Genomic DNA, 13,517 nt, shown 5'->3' on the forward strand with positions numbered 1-13,517 from the left:
CCTTTTGGGTGGATTTTGCCAGTTTTCAGGTTCTTTGCTCGAGCTGACTGGCTCTGACACCTCAGTCCTGCCATGAAGTCAGCCAAGCAAGAATATCCTGCCTCCCACTCCCACTGGAGCGAGGGTTTGGGGAGCACAGGGGCCGGCCTGGAGCCCACCCAGCCCCACTCTCGGCAACAGCAAAGAAGCCGCCACTTTCCAAGTGCTTCCCTTTGGGGCTTGTCTGATTAATGAGGGCTTGTTATTTCCAAACTGTTTGAAATCGTGTTTATTTTATCTGCCGCTGGATTCCTCTGACTCAGGGCTCATCGTTAACTGCCAAAGATGAATGACAGATCCTGCTAATTACAGCTAATGATGGCCTTAAAGGATCTCTGTGCACACACGTGTGTTTGTGTGCACACATGCCAAGGGCCATTTATAATTTAAAGTGGGGAGAGTCGTTAGCATAAACCATGCCTGGATTAATTGCAGAGAGCGGCCTCTCCAGGGAGAATGCTCACCAAGAGGTTGTGGTTTCAAGCACTGGATGCTGAGGACAGCACAGGCTGCCTGGACAGTGGCAGCATGGTCCTGAGCTGAGTGTCAGCCTCGGGGACACCAAATCACATCCACCATGCAGGAAATGTTTGGCGCAGAGCAGTTGGTAGGGATCAGGGGACATCAATATGTGGCACAGACATGAGTGGCTCAGAGCCATGCAGGGCCAATGGGAGCTGGTGTCCAGCCCCTGGAAGAACTCTGTGGGGTGTTTTCCAGCTGTGAGGAGGACTGTGCCTAAGAGACCCAGTTCTCTCCCAGTTTCTGTGGGAACAATCAGCTGGAGGAATGGGAGACATTTTTTATGACTTTACTGAGGATAAAGCTGCAGGAGCACCAACCCCTTACTAGACACCAGAAACCTCACCGAGGGGGAGCTGGGGTTAGCAGTGCCCACTGCCTTGGAAGAGCTCTCCCCTCTTTAGTCTGTGAGTAACCCAGCCCTGATGTGATGACTTTGCTTTTATGTTTTTCCCCAGGAAGAAAAGAGGGAAGATGGAGATGATGAGGCTTTTCCCACCCCTGGGCTGGAGAATGTGGAATGGGAACCAGTGGCTGCAGGAGCTCATGGCCACCCTGGCAAGGGGAAAGGCAGAATGGGCACATGCCATGCACAGGCTGACTGGGGGCTTCCACAGCCTTCCACAGTGAAGTTTGTTCCAAGCCCTTCCTTAAACCAGCTCTCCACTTGCCCGGGTTGACTTTCACCCACCCCTGTGAAGAGGGCACACAGGGACAGACCCATGTGTCCCCTGACTCCATCTCATCCTTCTACTCCTTGAGGGTCCCAGTGATGCCCTCGCCCCTCTTCTTGTCCTGCCATCTCATGGAAGAGGTATCCAGAAGGAAACCAAAAGCTGTTCCAGATGGCAGAAGGCTTGGCAGAGCAGAACAACTGTTCCCCAGTCCTGATCTTTCTGCAAACCAAATCCACCTTTCTTGGAAAAAAGTACTTTAAGCTCCTCAGTCTTCCTTGGAGCTGGGGAGCAGCAAGAGTGAAGTGCCAGCACCGGCTCCCCAGGGAGGGGAAGTGCCATCCTGCAAAGTGCTTCTATATTGGTCTCTGCCATGAGCAGGTCTAAATTGGAAGTGATGGCAGCAGCAAGTGCCGGCATGGACTCTGGGCCCTGCACAAAGTGATTGCAGGGGCTGGCTGTGCTTGGCCCGGGGGATGCCTGCCAGCACAGGACACTGCAGCTCTAATCCCACTAAAAGCTGGGTGGAAACTACTTGGACAAAGGCTTTTGTCTTTCTTGCTGAAAAGACCAGATTCCTGCCAAGACTGATGGCTTGTGAATTTGTCTAGGACCTTTTGAATTGTTCTGGTCCCCAAACCACTCAGGTTTCTCTTTCTGAAACACCCCAATGTTTCAATTTAAGGCTCTTGCAGAAGCAGCTGTCAGAAGGTGTGGAGCAGAGCTTCCTTCAGACACGTGCAGCCACTCAGTGGTTGTGACTGTTCCTGAAACTGCCCAGAGAGGCTCTTTGGGCAGGGCCAGCTCTGCCTTGTGCTTTTTGCATTTCCAGACTCCTGTCACTGTCCTCCAAACCCTGTTCTTACAGGGGTCCTGGGCACTCGTGCTCTCTTGACTCCACTCTCCCCCTTGGCATGGGGTCCCTTTGCCATGGTTCCCCACTGGCATTTTACAAAGCCTTCCTCAGGCCACCTTCCTTATAGCTTTAAACCCCACTGTAGCAGGGTCAGGAGGCAACAGAAAAGATGCTTCCTAGCAGGAAGGACTGTCGTGGAAGTGAGAACAATGCCAGTTATGCTGGGCACCCACTTCACCATCCTCAGCACCATTTTGCTACACACCCAGAGCTCTGGTGGCATTGGCGACCTTGGGGACATCAGTCTGTGGAGTCCATGTCTGTGGTACATGGAGCTGTACAGCCCATGGAAAATGGGTGGCTTTGAGGTCCCAGGGCAACTTTGAGGTGTGCAGAGCTGAGCAGTCACTCCCAAGCCCAGGTGATGTTTTTCCCTCCATGCCTGGCCAGGGAGGGTCAGAGCCATGCAAGGTGTGGGGCATGTGGCAGGGCAGGCCACCACGAGGCATCACGCTACAAGCTGCTTGCTCAGCAGCATGCCGAACCCTGCCCAAATAGCCCCTGTGATCACCATCACCCAGTGGAAGAGCCCAATTGCAAAGAAAACAGGGAAGCAGCTGAAAAAATAAAGGCGTTGCCGTGGCACTGTGCACGCCAGGTCGGAAATTTGGGATGGTGCCGAAGCACAGCCCCAGATGCTCCTCCTGCCCCAGGGTATGAAGAGCCAACACAGAATGGGGAAAGAAGAGGTGCCAGGAGCCAGAGGGAAGATATCCTCCTGATGGCACCAGGGATAGGCAGTCAGGTACTTGGGAAGAGCCAAGGATGCAGCCACATCTGTGTGGTGTGAGGTGAAATGATCTCGCCCTTGCTCCCTGTCTCCTGAGGATGACACGGTGCCAGGCTGCTCAGTGAGATGCCAGCCTCTGTGGATACCCCAGCCCCTTCACCACCTGCAACCCTCCCCAAATGCCAGAAGTATCCAAAAGATGGAAAAATCTACTCAACCAAGGAATGGCCACAAGTTCCCAGAGACTTGGTGTAGCTCCAGCCATGGGGCAGTGACTTTTTTGAGTTTAAAGATGAATAGAGATGAACTGGGCAGACACAGCTTTGTTGGGAGAACTGGAAGGTCACACAGCCTCAAAATCAGGATCAGAGGCAATGCCAGTGCCTGCCTCACAACCCTGCACGTACTACTGCCAGACTGAGACCCCCAACTCATGGCACCTCTGCCGTGTGCCTCTGGTTATCTCCAGCACCAGCTGGTCTGGGGCAGGACAGGTCATGGCCCAGCTCCGTGCCCCTGGCCCTGTGGGCGTGGGCAGGGTGTGAGTGGAGGCAGCAGTCCCTGCCCTATCTGCCAGCCTCTGGGATTAGCTGTGCGCATCGGGAGCAGCTCTAGCAGTGCCTGGGTAAGAGCAGATAGACACAGATAAGGCAACCTGAATCCTGGGGATGGCGAGCCAGCTTCATTAATCCCCGTGCATCCAGGCACTGACGAAGATGCTATCATCCCCTTTCCCTCCCCAGCAGCTTATGTGTGGCTGTCAGTCCTGGCCATGCAAGGACAAAACCCGGCACTTGCTTGGGTGGCCCCTCTCTCCCAGAGCTGCTAAGTGGCTCCCACGGGCACACTGCTGGTACAGGGACACAGCTGGTGCAGGGATGCACAACCTTCACAGTTATAGGGCTGGTACAGCCATCCACAGCCAGTGTGGGAGCCTACAGCCAGTACAGAGAGCTATGGATGGGGCAGGGATGTGCAGCCAGGATGGAGACCACCAGTAGTATGAGGAACACAGCCAGGATGGGGAGCCAGCTGGCATGGGGACATATGTGGAGGAACCCTGTAGAGCCCTGGGGCATAGTGATGCTGCAGGACAAAGGATGACCTGCAGTATCACCCACCCCTGTGATGGCTTGGGGTCATCCCCTCATCCCTCCCCAGGCTCTGGCTCTCCAGCTGCAGCAAGCAGGAGGGTTCAGGACTGTGCAGGCACATGGAGGGAGGGAAGCACTGCCAAGTCCCTGCTGTGTCCCCATCGTTGGCATGCTGCAGGCTGCTCGGGATGGGTGCAGCACGGCACTCCCCATCCCGTTAGCACTGGCATGAAAGTGCCGCCGCTGCGGCAGCCGCGCCTGGCCCTGATCTCCACTTCCAGGTAAACAGATGAAACAAGCGGTCAACTTCCCTCCCCCCAGCATTCCCAGCCACACAGACCCACCATTCAGCCCTGCCGCCCTGCACAAACCTCCAGTGTTTGGGAGAGGGCTCCTGCTCCTGGCGGAGCACTGGGGGGGGACACGTTGCGGTCAGGCAGTTGACACCTGGCCAGGCTGGAGCGGGGCCAGCGGGCACAGAAAGAGATGCTGTGTCTTGGCCGGATCCTGCCGTGCTGGGGCACGGGCAGAAAGGACCCCTTGTGTGTACAGGACCCAGGGATGCCCCCATGGCTTGGCTGCAGCCAGGGTCCCATGAGGCCGTGGCAGTGGGCACCAGTGGCTCTGTGGAGTCGGATCCCAGAGGGGTGAGGGAGTCAGAGGTAGGGATGCCCTGCTGCCATCCAAAAGATTTGCAAAAAATCACAAAAGCAGTGCGGGGACGATTGACCAGGGGCACATGCAAGCAGTGGCAGAGGCAGCTTTCCCTTGGGCACCACCTTGCCATTTACAAGGATGAGAGAAGAGTGCTAGCTCCCGCCCCTTGGGATCTTCTCCTCCAACCTCCCAACCCTCTCTGCAGACTTTCCTTGGCTGGGGGTCCATCCTGCAGCACATCCTGGGATGCTCTGGCCATGGATGGGGCTCAGAGGGCTGCCCAGCCCTCTGGGGAGCCTGACAGCAAGCTGAGCACATCCCTGCCTCAGCCATGATAGTCACTGTGGAGCCAGGCTGAAATGGAGAGGGGAAAGCAGGAGGCAGAGCCTTGATGCTCCAGCATCCCAGCTATTCCTTCTGCTGCCTCCATCATCTAAAAGCAGCCATCAGTGCTGTTGCTGCGAACATTGTCCCCTCCTCCATGCCTGGCACCTTCCTCCCTTGCTGTCCCTGAGAAGGTGGTTTTCCTCCCCTAGGAGTGCAGGGAAAGCGTTTTCCACCACGGCAGATGAAAATGGAATCCAATCCAATTTTACCCTAGTACCACTTCAGTGATTTTGATGGAGCTGCTCTGGATGGGTGCCGGTTGGAGCCAGAGGACAGCTGTCGCAGCTCCATAGACCAGGGGTTTCTTATCTGTGTCACCTTTGATTACTGTAATTGAAATCCTGCTCTGATCTGAGCCATGCCCGAACGTTTCTGCTGCCTGTGCGGCTCTTGGCTCGAACAGCAAAATGACGTTAATAGATTTTAAAGCCAGGCAAGGCCTGTAAGAGCATTTCTGCCTGACCTCCCGGATAGCAGCCGACAACCACCGCTTACCCCAGTCCCGCGCTCCGCTGCTGGCACAGCCCTGTCATCCCCCTGTGACTCATTTTCTCTCCTGGAAGCACAAATCCTGCCTTTCCCCAGAGCTGCTCATGTGTCTGCGTCGGGTAGCCTGCCTCCTCCCACCCCTTTGGAGCAGAGCCGGTGTGCTCTCAAGGGAGGCAGAGTCCAGGGGTGCTGGTGGGATCACAGAGAGATCAGCTTCCCTACTCCAGCATGAAATTCCCCATGGGAAGTATTGCCCTTTTCTGGCATCTCCTGGCCAAAAGGGCAGCAGGGGGACGTGCTGCTGCCCACCCGGTGCCAGGCAGGAGGCAGGGGATGGAAATGCCACTGCACAGTAGAGGATGCTCCTGGCTTTGGTGCCAAGCTGGACCGGCAGTGGCTGGCGCTTTGTCACCCTCCCCATTTTCTTTTGTGAAGCTGCCCGTGGTGTTTAGCCAGAGCCACTGCAGCAGAAAGGGTGATGCCAGCCCAGACAGTGTCTGAGGGCAGGAGCCGGGAGGACACGCGCACGGGCACACACATTCCCGCAGCCTGGCTTGGCAAGCGGCTGGCACAGAGAGCGAGCCAGCCCTGACTGGGGTGGGACAGCAAAGCTGGTGGTTCCCTCCAGGTTGCTCAGCCAGTCTGGCCTCCAGGAGCTGCCCTCTGGAACAGGCAGAGGTGCCCCAGGTTCAAAGCTCCATGCCAAAAGCCCTGCTGATCCTGAGGACCAAACCCTGCCTGTGCCAGACAATCACCCTGAACCCCCAGCTTTTTCACGCTGGCAGCTTTCATGACCGTACAGCCTAGAGCTGGCCAGTGAGTGCTGACACAGCAACCTGGGCTGGCACCAATGACCATCTGACAGAGCCATCCCAATGCTTCATGTGCTGGCCAAAGGGAGAGGAGGCTGGCCAGACAGCAGGGCACTCCAGCACCCCACTGCCGGCACACAGAGTCTCCCCCTGGATCCTGGCTGGCCGAGCAGCAGCATTTCCTCTCATGCTGGCAGGTCATGGGCTGGCGGCACACACAATACTTGGGGTTATCCAGGCCTTATCAGCTCTGGCCACGCAGTGCGGGCAGGAAAAGGGTTTCAATCCCAGCCGAGCCCTGTTTCCGTCAGGAGCTGTTCCCTCTGTCACGGGGGAGGGCTGGATCATGCTGTGCTTTTGACACTGAGTCCAGTGAAGCTGGGCTGTGGGGAGAGCAGGATCATAGGGCTCTCATGTTGTACCCCAAATGCATTGCCAGGGTGTCTCCTTGTGCCAGGAAAGCTGCCTGACTCCGAGCAATGCAGCTGTTCCTGCCCCAACTTTACAGAGCAGAGCTGGTGAGTCCCAGGAAAGGGGCTGCCATTAGGACATGCAGCAGAGGTCTGGACAGGCTGGGACATGCCTTGCTGGGGGTCACTGCTCCCCACCCCAGGGGCATCCCAGAGCTCTGGCATGCCAGGAAAATGCCTGCTCAGAGTTGTACAGGCAACCTGAGAAATTCCACAGCAAACGTCACCGCTGCCAGCTACAGGGGGAAACTGAGGCACGAGGAGATAACATCCTTCCCAGGGCTGCCCCAGCCTTTTAAAGCTGACTGGAGGAAGAGGACTGTGGCACAGGATGTCTCCTAGGTCAAAATCACAGGATCAGGGAATGCCTGGCCCCTGCTCCTCCAAACCCTGCAGCAGCACACCCGGGGTGGAAAGGGGAGCTGGTGGAGGCGCTGGCAAAGGCTGGGCTTGCTGCGATCCCCTCCCGTTCCATGATTAATTGAACACAGGCTAAAATTAGCTGCAGAGGCAGCACCCCTGGGGTCTCCCAGCAGCATCCCACTGCCCGCCAGCTGCCTGCAAGTGGGTCAGGCAGCAGCTCCCTCCCAGCTGGGCCCCCTGGGTGCTTGGGGGACCCCCATGCTCTGCTGAAGGTGGGAGCATTGCTCCTGGCTCCACAGCCCAGCTCCGCACCTCTTGCCTCCCTGCTCCTGCCCTTCTTGGAGGCTTTTCCCTCTCTGGATTCACCAGGCAGGGCTGTGTTGTGAGGAGCAGCTGGGAAGGCACAAGGCTGCCTTTTGGGATGGCAGGAGTGTGGATCCCCATCATGTTCCTCCCCATGCCTTCAGGGATCTGTTATTTTTAGCTGCTCTCCCTACCTCATGTTGCTAGCTCGGCTCTGGCTCTTTTCCCTCCCCTTCCCTGGCGTTAATTTGTTTTCTCTGTATTATTTGCAGATTCGGGGAGGCAGAACGAGGTGTTTTGGCACAGGGGACCACTCAGCCATGGCTTCTTCATGCTGCTCTCCATGCAGGGTTTTTGGTTGGGTTTTTTTCCTGGCTATTTTTAACCTACACCGACAGCTCCAAGGGGATGAAACACCGAGGGGTAACACAAATTTGAGGTTCCCTGTGGCCAGTGTGCCAGGCCAGGTGGGAGGATGCTCATGGCTGGGCAGGGGTGCTCCCATGGAGGCAGGGCAGCACCTGGACATAGCCCCCAGCTGCACCCTCTGTGCTGGACGACATCCCGAGCCCCCTGCTCCCTCCTGATCCCCTGTACATCCGAGTCTGCAACTGCCACCATGCCACACAAGCTGGGGAGAGCAGGAGGCTGGGCTTTTCCCTTGGATCCAGAAGAAAGCAAACAGGGAAAAAGTTAATTAAAAACTTCAAAGCCAGATCTTTCTAATTTGGCTTAACACGGCAGCCCTGCTCAGTGTCGATGCTGTCCCCGAGGTGCCTGCGTGGAGCTCGGGCTGGGAAGTGCCCAGAGTGTCACATCACAGGATGTTCATGGGATTGTCACCCACCACTGCAGCTCTGCTGAGCACTGGGGTATGGGGTGCCACAGAGCTGGGCTCGGGGCAGGGCATGTGGGGACCAACCTTCCCAGGGACTGCATTTTCAAGCCACTGGAAGGGTGATTCCATGAGATGCTGTGCTTCAGTTTCCCCATGGCCCAGGGCTGCCAAACCTGCTTGTTGGGAAGGTGTTTTCAAGGAACCTGGGATAGTGCTGATCCCCATCTCCTGGCATGATACCACTGCCCCAAGTGAAGCAGGGCAGGGCTGGGGGTCCTGGGCGGAACCAGGGGGTGTCTGCCTCAGCAGGGTCCAACAAAACAGAAGGGGACCCTGGCACCGCTGGTTCTGCCCCTCCCGCCACTGCTCTGAAGGAGGAAGGGGACATCTTCCTTGCCCAGTTCTCACTCCTTTCTCCAAAAGGAGCCAAAAATCCTCTCATTTTTTCCAGAAAGCTATGTCATACAACGGCGATGCTCCTGCCCAAGCGCTTTGCCGCCTTACTCTGCCTCCTGCCCCCACTTTCGGGTGTTTTTGGTGGTGAGTTGAGGTTTTTTTTCAGAACTTTGGGCTGCATGGTGAGTAAAGGCACCCTGCTGTCTGAGGGCTAACGGCTTCTTGGAGAGATAATAAAGCAAAGGGGAGTAAATTAAAGTGACTATAAATAGCACCAGGAGAGGAAAAGGAGATGAAGTCATCTTCCTTCAGCTGAGCTGGTATTTGCATCACTTCTTCCCTTTGCCTTCCCCTGCCCCCTCACCCTGCTCGGGAAACAGTCTTTCCCAGACACTGGGATCCTGCTGTGGGCTCTGTATGCCCCCCTGAGCCCCCATGGGGCTGAGAAACGTCCCCCCGGGGTGCTGGAGAGCACAGCAAGGTGGCCTGAATGCAGTCACTTGGCCCCAGGCTCCATCCCAGCTTCGGCGTGGATCTGTGGCATTGCCCTGTGCAAACCAGTGCATGGCCCTGTGCAAACCAGTGCCTCCAGCATGACCCCAGTGCTGCATCCCAGGAATAACTTTCAGGAGCCAGCACAGACCCGTTTTCTCCTTCGCAGCACAGCTAAAGAGACCCCCCAGGAGCAGTGCCCAGAGCAAGGGACGCTGCAAACTCAACAACAGCAAGTTCACCCAGAGAAGCCCCTCCAGGAACCAAATTCCATAACTGACGTTTTTATTCTTTAAGATTTTAACATCCAAGACTCAAAGAGTCCCACATCAGTCCCAGGATGCATGGGAGAGAAAGGATCCTGGCCCTGCAGGAGCCTCCCTGGAGTTAGCAGACAGCTTCAGATCTCTCCCCAAACCTCTCCCTGCTGAGGAGGCCACTGTCCCTGCAGCCCCAAGCAGCCCCAAGCCCCCCAGCTGCCCCCTCACATGAGGTATATTTACATCTGAGTCAGAATGAGGTCACACCATGGTTTCCTTATGTCAGCTCCCAACTCCTATTCCTGTGCTATGCGCACACAGCCGCCGTGTTATTGCAGGGTATTTATAGCTATTTTACATGTATAATTATAAAACCACAACTCCACACATGCACCAAAATAATCCCGGTGCCGGGATGCAGGGAGTGGGGCCAGGGTGGTGGGAGCAGGACCAGGGCATGGGCCGCACCGCTAATAATAATTCTTTGCACTTTATATATAGCCCCTTTCATCTGCAGCTCTCAAAATCGCTTTGCAGGCATTTAATTAAGCTTCCCAACATCCTAATGTGATGACAGCCGAGTAATAATATCCTCACTTTTAGGTATAAGGAGAGGGGTGGTGGCAGGACTTGCCTGAAGTCCCACAGCGAGTCCTGGTGTCCTGTCTCCTGCCCCACACTTGCGGGATGCCCACGGGGGAGATTTTGACTCAGAAAGGGGATGAGGCCCTCAGGATCCTGCCCAAACCCTCTCCTCAGTTTGGGGTGGTGACAACCAATGACAGTACAAAGTGTGGGGATGGCAGCAGTGACGCCGGGGTCTGCTGGGCTGCAGCTGCCCATCAGCTGGATCAGCAGGTGGAAGAGACAGATGTATCCTGACAAACTCATGGGTGAGAGCTTGGAGGAGAGCAATAAATGAGATGACAGGTCTGAAAGGGCTGATTTATGAGGAATATTAAGAGTCGTAATCCTGCCTGGCCTGGCCATCCCCCAGGGAGGCAGGGTGGTGACAAGGACCCAGAGACATCACAAACCAACAGGATTCACTGGGGACAGTGCCAACATATCTCCAAGCAGAAGGGCTGGAAGCAATTGTGCCTCTCAGGCATCTGGGCAGCTTGGTGTGGGGGAACAGATGGGTCTCAGTGACAACCTGGAGATGGAATCCCACAAGGATGGGTCTCTGTGGTCCTCAAGGTCTGAGGTTTGTGCTCCTCTGAGCACCCTCCCTCCCATGTACATCCCTGCTAGGATGGATCACTTCCCCCCATCCTTGGAGTGCTGCAGAGGGCACAAGGAGCACATGCTTCAGTTTTGGACACTGATGGGATCACAAGCTGCCATCCAGTAATGAAAGGGGCAGGACTGCAGCCCTGGGGGTGAGGCTCATTAACATCTGCAGAAAAAGCCACTCTCCTGGCTGCTGTCCATGCATGGAGAGGTGGGGGGCAAGTACCTGTCCTCATCCCCACCCTGGGGATGCCCTGTGGGGGAGGCAGCAGTGGGTGCAGCATGATTCTGCACATGTGGGGACTAAATGCAAGTCAAAAATCATAACCCTTGACTGGATCCTGTAGCAAGTACCATCCTGCCATTTTATGGTCACGCTGCTATTTTTTTCCTCCCAGATTATATTCAGATCCCTGCTCACTGAAACAAGCTGCACACGAGCCCCCTACCAAGAGCCCCCAAGATGGGGGAGCAGAACCTGTTTGCATCACAAACCCAGGGTCCAGAGCACAATGGCAGAGACATGAAGCCAGAAAACAGCTGCAGACCTGAGGGGCTGCAAAGAAATGCCCCCAAATCAGTGTCTCTGAGGAGAACGGAGAGAGGGAAATGGGACAGGAAGCCAGCAGAGCCTGGGCACTGCCACAGGGACAGAAGCACCTTCTTGTCACTGCACCAGCCACCAAAACTGCCCCATGACCTGCTGCTATCACTGCTCTGAATGTCACACTCGCTGTCCCCCCTCCGCCACCAGCCAGACATCTCTTACCAGGAGCTGTTGGCAGCTCTGCCACCTCACTGGCCATGATGAAGGACTCGAGGATCCTTGCACGGAGCTCAGGGCCTGCCTCGGTGCTGTGAGGAGAAGGAGAGGTGTGTGAGGATGCCAGCAGTTCAACCTCCCTGGAGACCCCCAACTCCCCAGGACAGCAGCCAGCTACCCCAATGGATCTGCTGTGGGACTGAGGCCATGCTGTGAACCCCAGTCTCATGTGTGCATCATGCCTGGTCACTTTGGGAACGGGTGTGATGTCTGAGCATCACAGCTGGAATGGAAGCTTCCAGATCTGGCCTCCCCCTTTGGAGAGCTGGGGTACTGGTGGGCTGTCATACAGCAAAACCAGCTTGGTTGGGACCAGTGTGTCCATTGGCACCCTCCTGTCACCCGCCCTGTCCTGTGCACGGCAGGGGACCTCACCTGGCTGCCGCAGGGCGGAGCAGCAGCTCCCCAAAGAGCTCCCCGAGGAGCCGGGGTGACAGGCGGCTGCGGTGGCTGCCCTGGCAGAGGCGGCAGAAGTGGCGGGCGAGCTGGCGCAGGAGCAGTGCCTGCGGCTGTGGCAGGGCTGGGGGGGCCAGCAGGGCTCTGGCTCTCTGGCCACACTCCTCCAGGCCTGGGGTCTCTGTAGCAGAGGGGACACAGGAGAAAAATTATCAGTTTGGGAAGTTGGGGCATCCTCTTGCCTCTCACAGGAGCCCAGCACCTACCAACACACAGGGCATGAGCTGTGGCAGTTCTCTACTCCCCCCAGAGACCCAAAAATAAACCTGACCACAACCTCTGCCACCACAATTTCTTTGCAGCCCATCCCTTCCCAGACAGGCTGTGGGACTCATGGATATCCCAGGGTGGGCAGAGGTGATTTCTTCATGGTCTTGACCACCTCTTTCTGGGGTTTGCCTGCCCCATTTACCCATTCACACCACCACCCCAGATCAAGTTGTCAAGTACCTTTAGCACATTCTCCCTCTCAGCACACCCAGGGAGGGAGCTCAGAGGGCTGAGCTGCTCACCTGCTAGGGGCTGCACCTCAAAATCCCTCACTGCTGCTGAAATGGAGAAGAGCGAGAACCCTGCCCTGATGCAGAGCAAAGCCATCGTAAAGGCAGAGCAAAGCAGAGGTGGGGAAATGGGCACCAGCAGGAAGATCAGCTGAATTTAAAGGCTCAGCCCTACCCTGCAGAAACAGCAAGCTGGGAGGGAAAAGGCTTTTTAGGAAGAAAAAATAATGTGCACCTGGGCTGCAGGACACTCACTGCACCCCCCACACCATGGTCTCACACCCCATGAAACACAGCACAGGGAGGGCTGACTGGGGTACAGCTGCTTCCAGTGATACTCAGATTGCCCATATGAATAAAATGAGGCACTTAATAGCACTGCACATCACAGAGGTGCTGCCAAAGCCACTGTCACGGGTGCCCCGAGCAGCCCATGAGTTCCCACCATGTCCCCAATGCCCTCTGGCAGCCTTGGCAGGGGCTCCCTGGTCTTGTGAGCTGTGAGCTCAGCGCCCTGGGACTGTGATCCTGGCACAGGAAACAGCCACTCTCCAGCCATCCTCCATTCCTGCCTTGTCGCAGCCCTTTTATCTGCTGGGGACAGGGAGGTCCCCAGGGCTGGGTTGCTCTCAGCCGGCTTCAAAGCCCGGCTCGGCTGGGGGCTGACTCAGCTCCCCGTGGCTCTTTGCACCAGGACTGATGCTTGGCCAGTGCCCAGCCAGCTCCCAACATCCATCCTTGGAGCCAGGGTGCACGAGAGCCAGAGGGGCAGGGGCCTGGGATCCCCTCCAAAGCAGGTCTGCAACCCAGCCGCGTTGGCAATGGGGTGTTGGTGAGCCCTCGTATCCGACAAGCTGCTCCTGAGGGATGTTTAGCTTTGTGCCAGGCCTCCCCTGCCACAATTCCTGCTTTTCTTGCACCTAGAGGATCCTGCAGGAGAAGGCTCACAGCCAAAGGGGGAATTTGGGGATGTTTCTCCCCTCCTTTTGAAGGTGGTCATCGTGCTGCTTTCTCAGCTCTCAGCCTCAAGCAGGGCAGAGGAGCCTTGCAGGGCAGGCTGCCA

General features: G+C 56.6%; 1 protein-coding gene across 1 annotated transcript in view; it reads right to left on the bottom strand.

Annotated features, from left to right (window-relative positions):
- Window positions 1–13,517, bottom strand: part of LOC121665810 (phosphatidylinositol 3-kinase regulatory subunit gamma) — a 78,201-nt gene that overhangs the window by 49,043 nt on the left and 15,641 nt on the right. The window contains exons 6-7 of the mRNA XM_042030596.1: window positions 11,874–12,075; window positions 11,445–11,530 (exon numbers count right to left, since the gene is read on the bottom strand). Coding sequence (XP_041886530.1) covers window positions 11,445–11,530; window positions 11,874–12,075 — 288 coding nt within the window. The remainder of the gene's footprint in view (window positions 1–11,444; window positions 11,531–11,873; window positions 12,076–13,517) is intronic.

The sequence above is a fragment of the Corvus kubaryi genome, unplaced genomic scaffold (genome assembly GCF_017639235.1).
Source record: "Corvus kubaryi isolate FWS band 111438036 unplaced genomic scaffold, C.kubaryi_AGA036_p1.0 37334, whole genome shotgun sequence".
Lineage (NCBI taxonomy): Eukaryota > Metazoa > Chordata > Aves > Passeriformes > Corvidae > Corvus > Corvus kubaryi.